Below are 13,828 nucleotides of genomic sequence, written 5' to 3' on the forward strand. Positions count from 1 at the left end.
GAGAGGCATTCTGTTGACACATCATACCTTATAATCGATGATGACACAGTTTATGCATAACGAACATATGTATAGATTAGCCAATGAAACAGAAAACCTGCCATGACTTATTTGTTACTGTGGTATTCGTTCTACTGTCTTCCTTTTACTGTGTGTATCAATTCTATTTTCATGCTCTGGAAAAAAAAGAGACAAGAGGTTTGTCAACACGGCAATGCCCGTCATGTTTGTCTTTGTTTATGTGTACACTTCATCGTCCTTGGAAAGAATGTTCAGAAACTGATGCTGTCAGTTTTATATCAGTAGTCCCTCTAGCTTTTGATATTCCACGTCATGCCCTGATCAGTTGTAGTCGCCTCTGATAGTAGTGGGTCCCACTGCACAGAACTTCATCCGCCTTACAATAACAATGGGAAATTGTTGTGTTTCAAGTAGATATGAGTATCACAGTTGCAGACACATTGATTCAGCATGAAATCAGCAGGAAATGACATCAAATCAGTCGTCAGAGCCAGTGTGATTCTGAGTTTGTCTGATTCTGAGGGCAGAAATTGAGACCTCAGAGCTTCTGAAAAGCACATGCTAAATGTTCAAGTAGTGAAGATGGATCATTTTTCTTGACACAAGTCATTCTTTAGACTTTAGATCTCTGGTTCTGGTCACTGCGTTTCCTTCCATGCCACCCTCTGAAAATGAATCACTGTGGACTGGTTAAGTTTAGGGCAGCCCTCCTTTAGGATACATCGTAAGAAAGAAAATAAGAGACAAAAGACTACATTCCTCAGTTGTCCTTTGGAGCTCTGAGAGTCTGGCCTTGCGGTGGAGTGGAGTGCTCCAGGGGTGGCTGGGAAGGCCCCAGCGGAGATGGCAGCATGCCTCAGTGCACTCCTTTAGGCCCAGGCCTTGTGGCCCAGGGCTCCCCTGTCCTCCTGTTTGCACTGGAGGTATCAGGTTCATTTTGTGTGTGTGTGTGTGTGTGTGTGTGTGTGTGTGTGTGTGTGTGTGTGTGTGTGTGTGTGTGTGTGTGTGTGTGTGTGTGTGTGTGTGTGTGTGTGTGTGTGTGTGTGTGTGTGTCTCCATCTGTGTGTATAAGAATACATGTGGAACAGAATAGTCACTAGCTTGAACATACCCTCATCAATTTTCATTTGCGAATGTGTGTGAGTGGAAAAGAATGTGTGTGATTGTAGTCCACGCCCCACACCATCGCCTACCCCACCCCCACTATGCACACACAAGCCTCAGTCCATCTATCGGTGTGTTTGTCTGAAGCATTTTACCCATCATTACACGTGTTATCTCTCTTGAACTACAGCAGGTAGGGAAGTTAAATGCTTCCTTCTCTGTTAACACCTCTGACCTGCTAGAGTACACAGAGGGGCTCGGCGCTCAGGTTCCCCTCGCCTCTGTCACCCTTATTCAGGCTGGACCCTGTTGCCAGCACTGCACATCCATCTTAACGTCCTGACACAGCCTGTGTAAGGGAGGGGGAAAAGCAGGAGTTAAAGTGTAGTTATCATCTCTGGGGAGGAAGATTGTTCCGTATATTGCGCGAGGTGAGCTGAGTTTGAAGTTGTATTTTAGACTTGTTTTAAGCAATAAACCGTCAAATAAATCCACAGTGATCAGTAAGTTGTGGGCCTACTATCTGCGTCGAAAGGCAGATTTCCAGCTCATCACTATATCACTATGGGCTGATCATGGGCGTTTGTTACTCCTCAAGTTCTGTATGAATGTGTGCAGTGCTCAAGACCGGTTTCTTTTAAAAAAAGGACGTATGTGTAGAGCGGAGACAACCCTTCACTAACTACCAGCACAATGAATAGCCAGCCAAGTATATAAACGGAGCACTCTTTCATTGTAGAGGTGGTCTCCACAGGTGCACTGAAGCATCCCTATCCTCCCCATCAGAAAGCTGAGAACACATTGCCTGGTACCCCCACAAAAGACCTCTGTCGCCACCGCCGTCATTGATGTCAGTGCACGGCATATCGAGGGCACGACCCAAGCCTCTTGTCTTTGTGTGTGTGTGTGTGTGTGTGTTTTTGTTTGTTTGTTTGTTTGTTTTTATTTTACTTGTGTTACTTGTGTCATGTTCTTACATCATGCAGCTGAGTCTGGACATTAAGGTGAGGCAACCTAGGGCAGATAAGTGGCTGCGTGTCTCTGGGCCATCATCTCTTACGATGGTAGGGAGAACATGCATGAGCTAAGTGTTCTCGTAAAAAAAGCGCGTCACACACAGCTGGGAGACTGGACACTTTGAGCCTGAGTCACGCCTGTTCTATCTTGTATTTTGGTTTTCGTTTTTTTGGGCGAGTTGTGAACACGGGGCTGACACACTCCCACACACACAGACGCACGCTCACACACGCATGTATGCAAAGTAATGCTTGTCTGATGGCATGCCATAGACAGTGTGTCACTTTCTGCTTGTCTGGTGAGTAAATGTCTTTTCATTTCTCTCCCCATTTACGCACACTCCTGCATACCTTCTCTGTCTTCCTCTCTTTTCCTTTTATTTCCTTTTTGTCTTTCTCTCTTCTTTGCTTTTCTCAGGGAATCACCTTTGAGGAGTTCAGGTCATTCTTTCAGTTTCTAAACAACCTGGAGGATTTCACAATCGCAATGCAGATGTACAACTTTGCCAGCCGCTCTATTGGACAAGGTACTTCTATTATATGTCAATGTTCACCTCGGATGCACATAGCATGCCATCACAAGGCACATCTGTCTTATTTTTTTTAAGAAAAAGAAAAGCTTTCAATTATACACAAGTAAAATGTCTCCTTCTGCAAACTTCCATTGTCTCTTTTCCATCTCCCTCACAACACAGATGAATTTGCCAGAGCGGTGTATGTGGCCACGGGCCTGAAGCTGACCCGTCACCTGGTGAACACTATTTTTAAGATCTTTGACGTGGACCATGATGACCAGCTGAGCTACAAAGAATTCATTGGCATCATGAAGGACCGTCTACATCGTGGATCACGGGTAACAGAGATATACTGTATAGACAGAGAGATAGAAAGAGTGGAGAGGAGGACCAAGAGAGGTCTAATAATATTGACGTATAAATGTATTTTATATATTATAAACACGGGGTATTTATGCGATTTTTTTTTCCCTTTTAAAATGAACACACTTGATCTTTTTTTTCTGCTATGGATCTCTGAAAGGCTTCGAAGAAATGATTGCCAGGGCTTTACTGCCCCCTAGTGGAGAATGACTAAAGCATTGTTTGTTACATTATGCAGGATAATTAATCTACTACCACTGTCCTAAAAGCATAAAGTAACAAATACACCTGATATTCCTCTTTATGTGCCCGCGACTCTTGTCTCTCCTAAACTAACCTAGGATGTTGCCTGGCCTCACTGTTTTGGCTTTATTTTCATACTATATTCCACTAATCTCTATCTCTCTCTCTCTCTCTCTCTCTCTCTCTCTCTCTCTCTCTCTCTCTCTCTCTCTCTCTCTCTCTCTCTCTCTCTCTCTCTCCTTTGCCTCTCTGCATGATTTTCCTCTATCCTGTGCCAGGGCTACAAGACTGTGGAGCATTTCACTTCCTTTAGGTCATGTTTGAAGAAGGAGCTGGCTGCCAGATAAGTAATGTGCAATATTCTGTGTTCTTTTTGATGCCTGTGCCAGGTTGGTGCTCTGAGTCTTACAGCTATACGTTAATAAACAAGGCTGCAATTCAGTTGATGTTGTCAAAAAACCCACTAATGAGAGTGAAATTTACTTCCAGTAACACTTTTGGCCGGTGCCTCAATCATTCTGTTTCGCATACCGACATAATTTGTCAGGTGCCTGTTGCGGTTTTAATGTTAAAGAAAGACCGTAGTTCTCCCTCTGCAGGTGATGTGACTCTCTGCTCTCTGCTTTGATCCATGTTCACTAGGTGAAAAGCCACACTACTGGTTCCTTCTCCATGTGCATTCGTTCTGAAGCTGGGAAGCATGTTCGCCAGCTCTGGAAGAGATTCGAGGAGAAGGCTTAAGATGGCGGGAGAGGAGTTGAAAAGGGAAGGAATGAAAGGCCAGAGGACACCAAGCATACGGGACACAAAACAACTCACATGAAATACACTGAGACGCCTGCAATACTTACACTTAAAGACTGCACTACAGAGAATAAGGCTAGTTTACATTATAAGTTTGAATATCGGCTGTACAGACTTATGAGGTTGATTGGAAATACTAGTATTTTTTGTAGGGGAAACTGGGTATGATTTTACAAAGAAGGCAAAAAAAGCATGCTTAATTGTGTTGCTTGTGTAAGCAAACAACAAACCAAGTTACAAGTTGTAGCACACTCCACTCACTGTAAGACTTGTAGCCAAGTAGCAGTGTACCACATGTTAAACACGACAACGTCTTAAACTAAGATCTTTCTGCACCACAGATGAGGTTTTAAACATGCATGGCCCTTTCTAGGCAGTATATGAGAACTGCCTTCAGCCATTGTTATAGCAGATACAATAGTATTGAATAATAAACAGTTAAGTTTTATAGTTTTATTCTCTGGACAGTAATGATAATATACCGTAGACTATTGCATGTGGGTATAAATGAAAGCTATCTCCCTTTGTTGACCATTTGCATGCAGTTACAAACAGAATCTAGTGACCAGTTGTACCCAGGCAACCCCTATGAGAGTCCTTTGGAATATGGAATTTTATCATCTGAGTTCACTCTGGTCTCAGCCTTTGCCTTTAGGCACTTTATATAACAAGAATAACACAAAATATTTACATTTTTTAAATATATAAAGTTTTCTTTTGAAATAGTTTTCAGTATGTGAAATTACACATTATGTTACTGAAAAATATGATGTAGCGCAACGTGATCAAGAAGGTTTTATTGTTGTTCATATTTTCTCCATCCTAAAAACTGGAAATATCTTTGGTTTGACACATTCCATTTTATACATGCATGTTGTAATCTGAACTATATCAGCATTTAAAGATTTTTTTTTTATTTAACATGAAGATGGCTAGATAAATTATAGAGTAGGTTATTTAATTTGATATTGCCCAGGATATGCATGATAGTGAAGAACAGCAGATATTTCCACCGTCATGCTTCCAAGCTACTGTTACATCTTATATTTTGTCCCTGAATACCAAAATGTCTTCAAATTTATTAATAGTAATGATTTTAAATGATGCATTATTTATTTGTATGTATACCAGATTAAGTTTCTGAATACATCATATGTAAGAGCAAGAAGGATGTTGACAGAAAATATAACATAAACTGTCCCCAGCATAAATCAATTTGTGTGTTCTTGTCATTTCTTATGGTTGAAGAAACTATGCAGCTATGCAGCAACTATGCTCCTAAAGGCGATGATGATGATAATGAGGTGGAGGAGGATGAGGAGGAGGAGGAGGATGATGATGCATATACAGATACATACGCTACAGATACTGTAACAAAAATAACCAAAACTAACATATTGATATCAAGAATGAATTGTCTAGGCCTACACAGATTACGAGAGCTGTGTAAGGTGTAATGGAAGTGTTATATATTACAATGTAATGTATAATATAGGGTAGTGCCAGTGGTGTAGTCTACTTTTTTGTGGTGGGTATACTGTATATTGGAGCATTTTTGGAAGTGGGTATACTGCATATATTTGTGCTATTCTAAATAATGGATCAATCAATTTTAAGTGGGTATACTGAAACCCCAGAAATGTTGAAGTGGGTATACTCCGTACACCTGCGTTCTACGTAGACTACACCACTGATATAGGGTAGTGCCATGCAAGGCATCAAGATTATGTGCAATGAAGTGTGATTGTTCAAAGTTTGAATGGTGTGAAAATAAAAACTTGAGTCTTCCCCATCTAGCTAAGAAAGTGTCTACTATACCTCAGAGGTTTGAAGCCCATTCCATTTGCCCAGTCCATTTGCAGAGTTGGGAAGACTACAAAATCTTTCAGACCCTCTGAAATATGTATAGGCCTACTAATTACATTGCACCACTACCTAAGAGAGATATCCACTAACAGATTATAATGCTGCTCACCATGCAGTATTCTTCATGCAGTGTGTGTGTGTGTGTGTGTGTGTGTGTGTGTGTGTGTGTGTGTGTGTGTGTGTGTGTGTGTGTGTGTGTGTGTGTGTGTGTGTGTGTGTGTGTGTGTGTGTGTGTGTGTGTGTGTGTGTGTGTGTGTGTGTGTGTGTGTGTGTGTGTGTGTGTGTGTGTAATTACAACACTTACTATATATAATACAGTGTTGTAATTACATCTGTGTGCACTAATTTATCAGGGGTGGAAAAGTAACTTATTACTTTTACTCAATATTGTACTTGAGTAGCTTTTATGAATACTTTGTACTTTTTAAGTACATTTTTAAATTAATACTTTTACTTGTACTTGAGTACATTTTGACCCAAGTACTTTACTCAATTACACTGGAACCTGGCCTGAGTACTGAGTAAAAAAAATTGACTGAGAGACAAAATGCCATGCACAATAATGCCACAATCCGCCAGAAATGAAAGATTGTGCAGGATGGCACACAGCATTTCCACTATTTTACTATCTTGTATCAATGTATTGGATGATGGCTGGTGCCAAGCAAGAGATAGAGGTTATGGAGGACGATATCCAAGAAAAATAAACATGACATTCTCAAGAGGAAAGCTAATTAAAAGTAACTAAGTAACTTTTACTCAAATTACATTTTAATTGAAGTACTTTTTACTTTTACTTGAGTAGATTTTTATATAGGTACTTTTACTTGTACTTGAGTAGAATTTAGGCGAAGTAAAGATACTTTTACTTGAGTACACATTTTCTGTACTCTTTCCACCTCTGTAATTTTATACAACTCTGCAAATTGCCACGTATCTGCTGCCACCCTAGCCTATTATGATAGGCTACAAGGATTGGCCTAAATACATTTCACGAAAAATGTAAGCGCCTACAAAAACAAGATATCGTCCCATCTTTACTCATAGGCAATTGTTATGTCATTGATTCTTTGAGGATTTAGATTCCCCACCGAGCACTCTACCCTTGGTAGGCCTACTGATGCGCTCGCATCGCTGCAACACGACACCTAGGGGGCGGCAGCAGAGCAGGCATAAGCTGCATCGAACAGACTCTTATTGTCACGTCAGGAGTAGAAGACAAGAAGCACTCGGTGTTCTAATTAAATAATTCTAAAGATATTTATCATGTGATGAGAAGATGAATTGGCAGAGAGATGTCTTGGCAATGTGGTAATCGTGAAAACCTCTGAAGATCGGTAGGTAGGTGATGCCTGATAGGGCCTATTTGGAAACATGGAAAACTATTATTAATAATAATAAAAAAATGATTGTAATAATAATCATGGGTTTCTGACATTCCTTAATTCGTAGGTGGAACACATAAAAAAAATGCAGCCGACAATCTCCGAAAGTAGTACTTCTTCCAATTTCACCAAACTCCTTGGGTGAGCCGCGTTCAGTGATAGGCCTAGCTATGCGCTCTCAGACAACCACGACATTCGAACACTATTGCATTGACATGGACCGTATAAGATAAATACGTAAATACTCGCTCTCTGTTTTGTATTATCAGAGGGAGGAAGTGTGTGCCCTGCCAGGGAATTCCCAACGGGCGCTGCGCCCCTCCTGCTTCCCCCACCTTCAAGGAGCAAAATGTGGTGGATTTCAAAACGAAAGATATCCAGTCTTCCATGAATGCCACAGGCACACTGCCTCATGTACACCGGGGCTGTAACCGATTCGGTACACCCAGCCACAGTGCTTTCTTCAACAGGAACAACCCACAAACCCAAAGAGTGCAGCATATAAAGGGTGATTGAACAAACCTTTATTTGTTTCTTTGTCTTGGTGTAAGTTAATTTTGACAGTTAACTGGTACCTACTGTTATTTACGTAACTGAAAGCATTGTTTCTTTACCACCACAAAATACCCCTTCCTTTAGGCATCTATGGGCAGCCTGTGTGTTGTGTCAATGACATGGTACTTGGGCGCCAGGCAACAATGTGCCTGGGACGACCTTTGACCCCTGAGAGCAACCTGATTCTCTATGGGAAGATTGCAACCTCTGCTATTGGTACCAATACCAGTGCCATGCCCATCAACACCATCACTGGCCTGCAGTTTTTTCCTGTGAAGCAGATGGACACACCTACACTGAAACTGCGTGAGTTTAGCATCCTTCAGCTTCAGGCTTGATTTGAGTTGTTTTAGTTGTGTTGAAGTTACATTAAAAAATGGCTCGTTATTGGCCTATTGGTAGAGAACTGAGTAACTACGCTGGTGACCTGTTTGATTCTGGCCCAGATGATTTGCTGATCCCTTCCTGTGTCTCTCTCCGCACTCATTTCCTGTCTAATCTGTTAGATTTTTGTTACTACCCTTTTAAAGTACAGTAGGCCCAGGTATTGCTAGTGAGTGGGATAGGCAGGGCTGAACTGAGGAAGAAATAGGGCCTGAGCACTTTTGGATTAAAGAGGCCCCTCATAATTAGTGGTGCAGAACTGACTCACCTGTGGGCCCCACATCCTTGTGGGCCTCAATTTTCAGAAATGTTTTTATTTTATTTTTATTTTTTTAAATGCCAGATGGACAGTCCAGCCCTGGGGATAGGTAACTTGAGACAGTCTGTTAGTCCTAGGCCCACTGGGATATATGAAATAATAACTTCATAATAATAGTTGTATTATTGCAGTTCTTAATTAATGGGAATATTGTTAAGCTTATTTTTTTTAGTTTTTTGGCGCACATTACTTATTTAATGTATTGATTTTTTAAATGTTAATTCTGCTATGCTTTTCCTACCAACCTGCCGCGGCCCCCCTAGCACCCCCTCACGGCCCCCTAGTCCCAGTCCTCGGCCCCTACTTGAAAACCATCGACTTGAGAGACAGTGGGAGGTCAGACCTGTCTGACCTGACCTGACCTGACAGAGCAGGGCAGACATCTGTTGGTTGTCTGGCAACCTGGGTTTGCCTTGCCTTGGTTGCATGTTACAGCATGTGATGTGCAGCTCTAATCTTTAGCAGGCAGTCGGTCAGGAAGGTCGATCAAGTCAAATGTTGTAAATTATATGGGTTTTAGTGAAACTATTGTGGTACAACTCCCATGTTTTTGATAAGCTTGTGGAGACTTGACGTCAGGTCTTTTCATTGTTTTTACTTATATCAATGGAATGTCAATTGCTTCTCTTTCCACACCCAATAGAACATCTGAAGTGGTGCTATGGAGAAAATGAGTTATGAGAACATTCACAGCATGTTTTCAGCACCTCTTCTTTCTTTAGTAACAGATGCATGGAGAGCTGAACTGAAGGAGTTGATAGAGAAAGCTGGACTTCTATTACCAAGCAAGGGCTCTAGAGGTCGGTATCATGCCCTGTCTTGGGTTTTTATTATTATTATGTTATTAATATTTTATTAGTAGTAGTAGAGGTAGTAGTAGTAGTAGTATTAAGGCTAGGTAATAAGACTCACAACATAGCGGTAAATGAAAAATAATCTTCATGGAATATTACCCTATCCTTGCTTTCAAGTGTGGTATTGACAATAGATGACATTCAAAGGATGTGTCCACTATTTAGCAAATGTAGCCCCTTTTCTGAGTGTTTTTTATGTTTGCTGTTGCCTTTGTCATTTGGCAGATTTGAATTTTGTCTCAGACTGCTTTAGAATAGATGTGTATTGACTTGTCCGATTTACTAAAAAAAAAAAAAAACCCACCTTGTTTTCAAAAATGCCCAACTCCCCAAGGGGTAGATAGTGTTCATTGGTGGTATTCCATAACTAATTCCATACATATAAGTTTTGGAACAAAATCCGGGGTCTGTCTTGTATTATTTAACCATACCCATAGCCATATTTCACTATCAAATGCGTTAGTAATATCAGTAAACACAATTACTGTAACTACTTGATAGTTGCACATTTTTAAAACAGATGTTTAGGGTGGTCTTAAGGACAGAATCGGACATGCCCATAGGCAGCCATTGCAAAGTAGTCTGAGATAAAAATCAAAATTTGGCAAATTACGGATAGGAGGGAAATATAGAAAGTTGATGAGGAATTGCAGGCATAACAGGCAACTCAGAAAATGGGCTAAATGTTCAAAATAGTGAACTTATCATTTAAACCTCAATACCATGAAAGTTAGGCAAATACAGGCTCTCTATACACATTCAACGTCACATAAAGCAACAGGAAAAATTGGATTGTAATGTAAGCTGTTTCAGTGTTATCCCACCCACAGGCCCCTCCCCCAGTAGAAGCTCGTGGCTTGGCGGTAATGTGGAAGAGGACCAGGAGAACAAGTTAGAGCTCATGGTAACTGACAACCAGGAATCTAGTATCAGTTCAATAGAAGTTGTTTTCTGTGAATGATGAGATGGGTCAGTTAAAAAGACCCAGACACCGTAGTAGCTACCTGGCATTTGAAGTATGCCGTGTTTCCCACCTGGAGTATTCACAGTATTCAAACCAGTTCTGGTGAAAATAGCTGATTTTTTGTCCTGCATCTGCACTATTTTATTTGGATTTATGTCATTACAGAGAGCCCGTCTACGTCCTTTATTTCAGAGAGCGCGTTTTTAACTTGTGAATGTTGACTAACTGAATTCAAATGTGCTTTCTGTCCGGTTACAAGTTGTTAAAGCATTAAAAAAGACTTCTGAAACATCATTGGCCAACTTTGGCTGAAAACTTACATTTCTTTGGATAACATCATTTTGATAATAACCAATGTTGCCTTAAATTGAATCATCTTTAAATAAGAAGTTAGGCCTACAGTATATTGGAAGAAATGGATTTAAACAATGGAATGTATTGCCCTGCAGTGGCCAACCAATAGGGCACCTGTCATGCAGCTGACCCGGGTTCGATTCCCGGCCCGGGTCCTTTGTCGACCCCTCCCCGTCTCTCTCCCAATTCGCTTCCTGTCCACCTCTCACACTGTCCTATCAAATGAAGTCAAAAAAGATACAAAAAATAAATAAACAAAAAATAGAATGTAAACACAAGAGTTCAGATGCAAAACCCCCTAACTCCATTTCTGAAGACCTGCACTTCTATATTTTTAGAAAACCCTTTTGTTGGTTTGGTTTACATTCATGTACTTGATAATAAATATAAATAGTTATATTACATAAATAAAATAAAAGAAGATGCAATTTTGATAGCTTTGTATTAAATAAAAATGAATTAAGATTATTTTCTGAAAAGGCACTTAGGGGGTTTTGCATCTGAACCCTTCGCATATTCATAATGTGTTCTTTAGACTGTACATGCATGCTTGGCTTGTGACACAGCAAGGATTTTCCTTTAATGCTTCTTGTCTGTTCTGTGTCAAGCTTGTAGACATCCTCTGTCAGATTCTGGAGGTGAAGTCCATCAGAGAGGTGCAGATGTGGCTGCTGACTGCAGGCCAAAGAGGTAAGCCTGTCAATTTGTCTCTCTGTCTCTATCCCGGCTGTAGTTTAATGTTATTGAACTTCATAGAACTTCAGTTCATTGTTATTGAACTTGAACTTCCAAAATTGTACAAAACTGTTATTTTCAGAGAAAGACCATATGGCAAACCTGTTGTCTGGTGTCATGGAACAATACCAGCCTCAGTCACCAAACATTGACACATCAGCCATTGAGAAGGAGAAGAGTCAGGTGCTGGCAGTTGCCATACCATCAACACCCATGGACGATGATGATGATGCTCAGCACTTCAGGTAGGTACCATTCATTAGTGCTGCCTCCTAGTGGCAAGAAGAATGAACAGAATGTATTTATTGAACATTTCACAGTAGATTGTCAAATGGTTGAATTCATTCAATTTTCTCTTTTTTTTTTCTCCGTAGCACTCCATCACCTATGATTTCAAATAGGCCTGCTCGAGTAAATTTAACAGACCATGTTACTAGTTCAGTGGAGAGGAGCCTGTCCAGCCCTGCTGTGTGCCACCTCCAGTCTCCCCAAAAGCTGGTGCTGCGCTACACCAAGCGGCTACCCACCCCTCAGCCTCCTGCAGCCGGCAGTCTCTTCCATGAGCAGTGGTCCACTTACAGCCCTGACATCTGAACCTTTATCTTAAGACTGGCTAATTACTGTGTGCACTCTCTATTATGTCACACTATTAGGCCCTACTGTATGTATAACAGATGAACAGTAAAATGCCAGACATTCTTTCCCATCAAACAAAAGCATTATGTGTCTGTCTATGTTTGTTTCTCTTGTAAAGACTGTTTAAAACCTGTCTGCAAGGTTGCATGGGATGAGTGACATGTACATTTTATATTGTTTTGTTGTTGATGATGTTGTCTGTTTGTTTGTTTGTTTGTTTATTTGTTTTCTTTCATTCGACCATTTTCTTTCTACTAATCAAAACAACCACATTTTTGAGTATAGGCCTACTTAGGCCTATTATAATTGCATAGCCTATTTCTTTGCATGCAATGGTATTGCAAATCTATTGAACGGTTATTTATTTTGAAAATCATATTTAGGCGTCTAAATCAGTTGACGTTATGGTCATAGCTATCTAGAGTATGGTGAAAAAGAAAAGAAATGCAACATAATGGAGCAGTCATTAGCCTATTAATAGCAATGGACAGAACTACAAAGCGCTAAACCGATAAAGCCTAAAAGGAACCGCACAAAAAGGAGAAGAACTAGATGGAGGGAAATGGCATAGTTTTCTATCCTCGGGGAATGTGGTACGTATCCCGTCGAGAAAGCCCTACCTCCATGCTCATCGTGGATGGGTCGGCCTATTTGAGGGGAGCGTGTTGAGGATCTGGGTATGACTAGGCCTGAGTGGACTGTGGACTGTCCGGAAGGGAGGCCCTCTCGATAAGCGAAGAGAAGAATGACAATAATGTGAGTAGGCTAAGATACTCTGTAACTACTTCACATTGTGTGCATGGAAGATTTTTCAGAGTAAGTTAGGCCTATTGTGAAAACATATGCCTAATTAGTAAAATTGATCAAAGCGCAATGTAAGCCTAGGCTATTTGTAGCGCATTAAACCCCCTCCCACAGGCTAATAGTGTCACCATCACCATCAATCAACAGCACAATATGACGAAATCAGTTGTCCCGTTCTGAATGTCATGTTAGGCCTTCAACAATGTGTGACTTGTTAGGCAATGATAAGTCGGTCTGATATCGTGGGTTGTTTTGATGTTGGCCTATAGCCTATATTTATTTGCGATGCGTTTTCTCCTGTGAATGGAATCATCATGCATGCACAAGCAGTGTAGCCTCAGTTTAGACTGTTTATTTATTTATTTATGTATTTATTTATTTTGAATAAAATAAATAAATAAGTGAAAGGTGTGTCCGGTATCCCATAGTGAAAGTACCGGTACAAGGCCTACAGTAGGCTATCATGCATCAGCGCTTCCTTCAGTTTGTCTTTGTTTTCGGCCATGCCAATAGGCCTACTTTTATGGTTTGCAAATAAGATAGGCCTACATGAATTGAAAGTAACATTAGGTTGTCACGTCACTAATTACAGGTAGGCAATCATATGTCATTATTGCAACAAAATGCTACATGAGGTGAAAAGGAGAAGAATAGGCCTACTAATTAAAAAAAAAAGAAACGTTTGATCGGAAATGTCTGATTGATTTGATCAGCGTTTGATCACTGAGGGCGCGACAGCTTCCCATATGAATGAAGGAGGTCATCTCCCACAACACACCTCACTGTCAGGCGAGCATCAAATCTCAGCACTTGGCCAGTTAATGATTAGTGTTGCCTGCGTACTTAGTACTTGAGCGTGGAGTTTGGAGTCTGCCCTCGATCGACATAAACATAATTGGAGCAGTC

At 40.7% G+C, this 13,828-nt stretch overlaps 2 protein-coding genes across 7 annotated transcripts in view; both read left to right on the forward strand.

The window, feature by feature from the left end:
• micu3a (mitochondrial calcium uptake family, member 3a) overlaps positions 1–5,281 on the forward strand; it is a 42,092-nt gene extending 36,811 nt beyond the window's left edge. For 2 of the 4 annotated variants that reach the window (XM_063219413.1, XM_063219415.1), the window contains 4 exons: positions 2,560–2,668; positions 2,837–2,994; positions 3,541–3,605; positions 3,902–5,281. In XM_063219413.1, coding sequence (XP_063075483.1) covers positions 2,560–2,668; positions 2,837–2,994; positions 3,541–3,605; positions 3,902–3,908 — 339 coding nt within the window. In that variant the 3' untranslated portion in view covers positions 3,909–5,281. Of the gene's footprint in view, positions 1–2,559; positions 2,669–2,836; positions 2,995–3,540; positions 3,610–3,901 lie in introns of all 4 variants that reach the window. The other 2 variants (XM_063219414.1, XM_063219416.1) reach the window with 1 other exon arrangement.
• The window catches only part of LOC134465689 (protein TBATA-like), a 244,874-nt gene extending 232,668 nt beyond the window's left edge, over positions 1–12,206 (forward strand). The window contains exons 1-9 of one of the 3 annotated variants that reach the window (XM_063219490.1): positions 7,145–7,273; positions 7,385–7,458; positions 7,587–7,825; positions 7,957–8,178; positions 9,298–9,375; positions 10,260–10,333; positions 11,356–11,437; positions 11,565–11,727; positions 11,857–12,206. In XM_063219490.1, the coding sequence (XP_063075560.1) occupies positions 7,403–7,458; positions 7,587–7,825; positions 7,957–8,178; positions 9,298–9,375; positions 10,260–10,333; positions 11,356–11,437; positions 11,565–11,727; positions 11,857–12,076 (1,134 nt within the window). In that variant the 5' untranslated portion in view covers positions 7,145–7,273; positions 7,385–7,402 and the 3' untranslated portion in view covers positions 12,077–12,206. Of the gene's footprint in view, positions 1–7,144; positions 7,274–7,384; positions 7,459–7,586; positions 7,826–7,956; positions 8,179–9,297; positions 9,376–10,259; positions 10,334–11,355; positions 11,438–11,564; positions 11,728–11,856 lie in introns of those variants that run through there. The other 2 variants (XM_063219491.1, XM_063219492.1) reach the window with 2 other exon arrangements.
• The last annotated feature ends 1,622 nt before the right edge of the window (positions 12,207–13,828 follow it).

Source organism: Engraulis encrasicolus, chromosome 16, assembly GCF_034702125.1.
Source record: "Engraulis encrasicolus isolate BLACKSEA-1 chromosome 16, IST_EnEncr_1.0, whole genome shotgun sequence".
In the NCBI taxonomy this organism is placed as follows: Eukaryota; Metazoa; Chordata; class Actinopteri; order Clupeiformes; family Engraulidae; genus Engraulis; species Engraulis encrasicolus.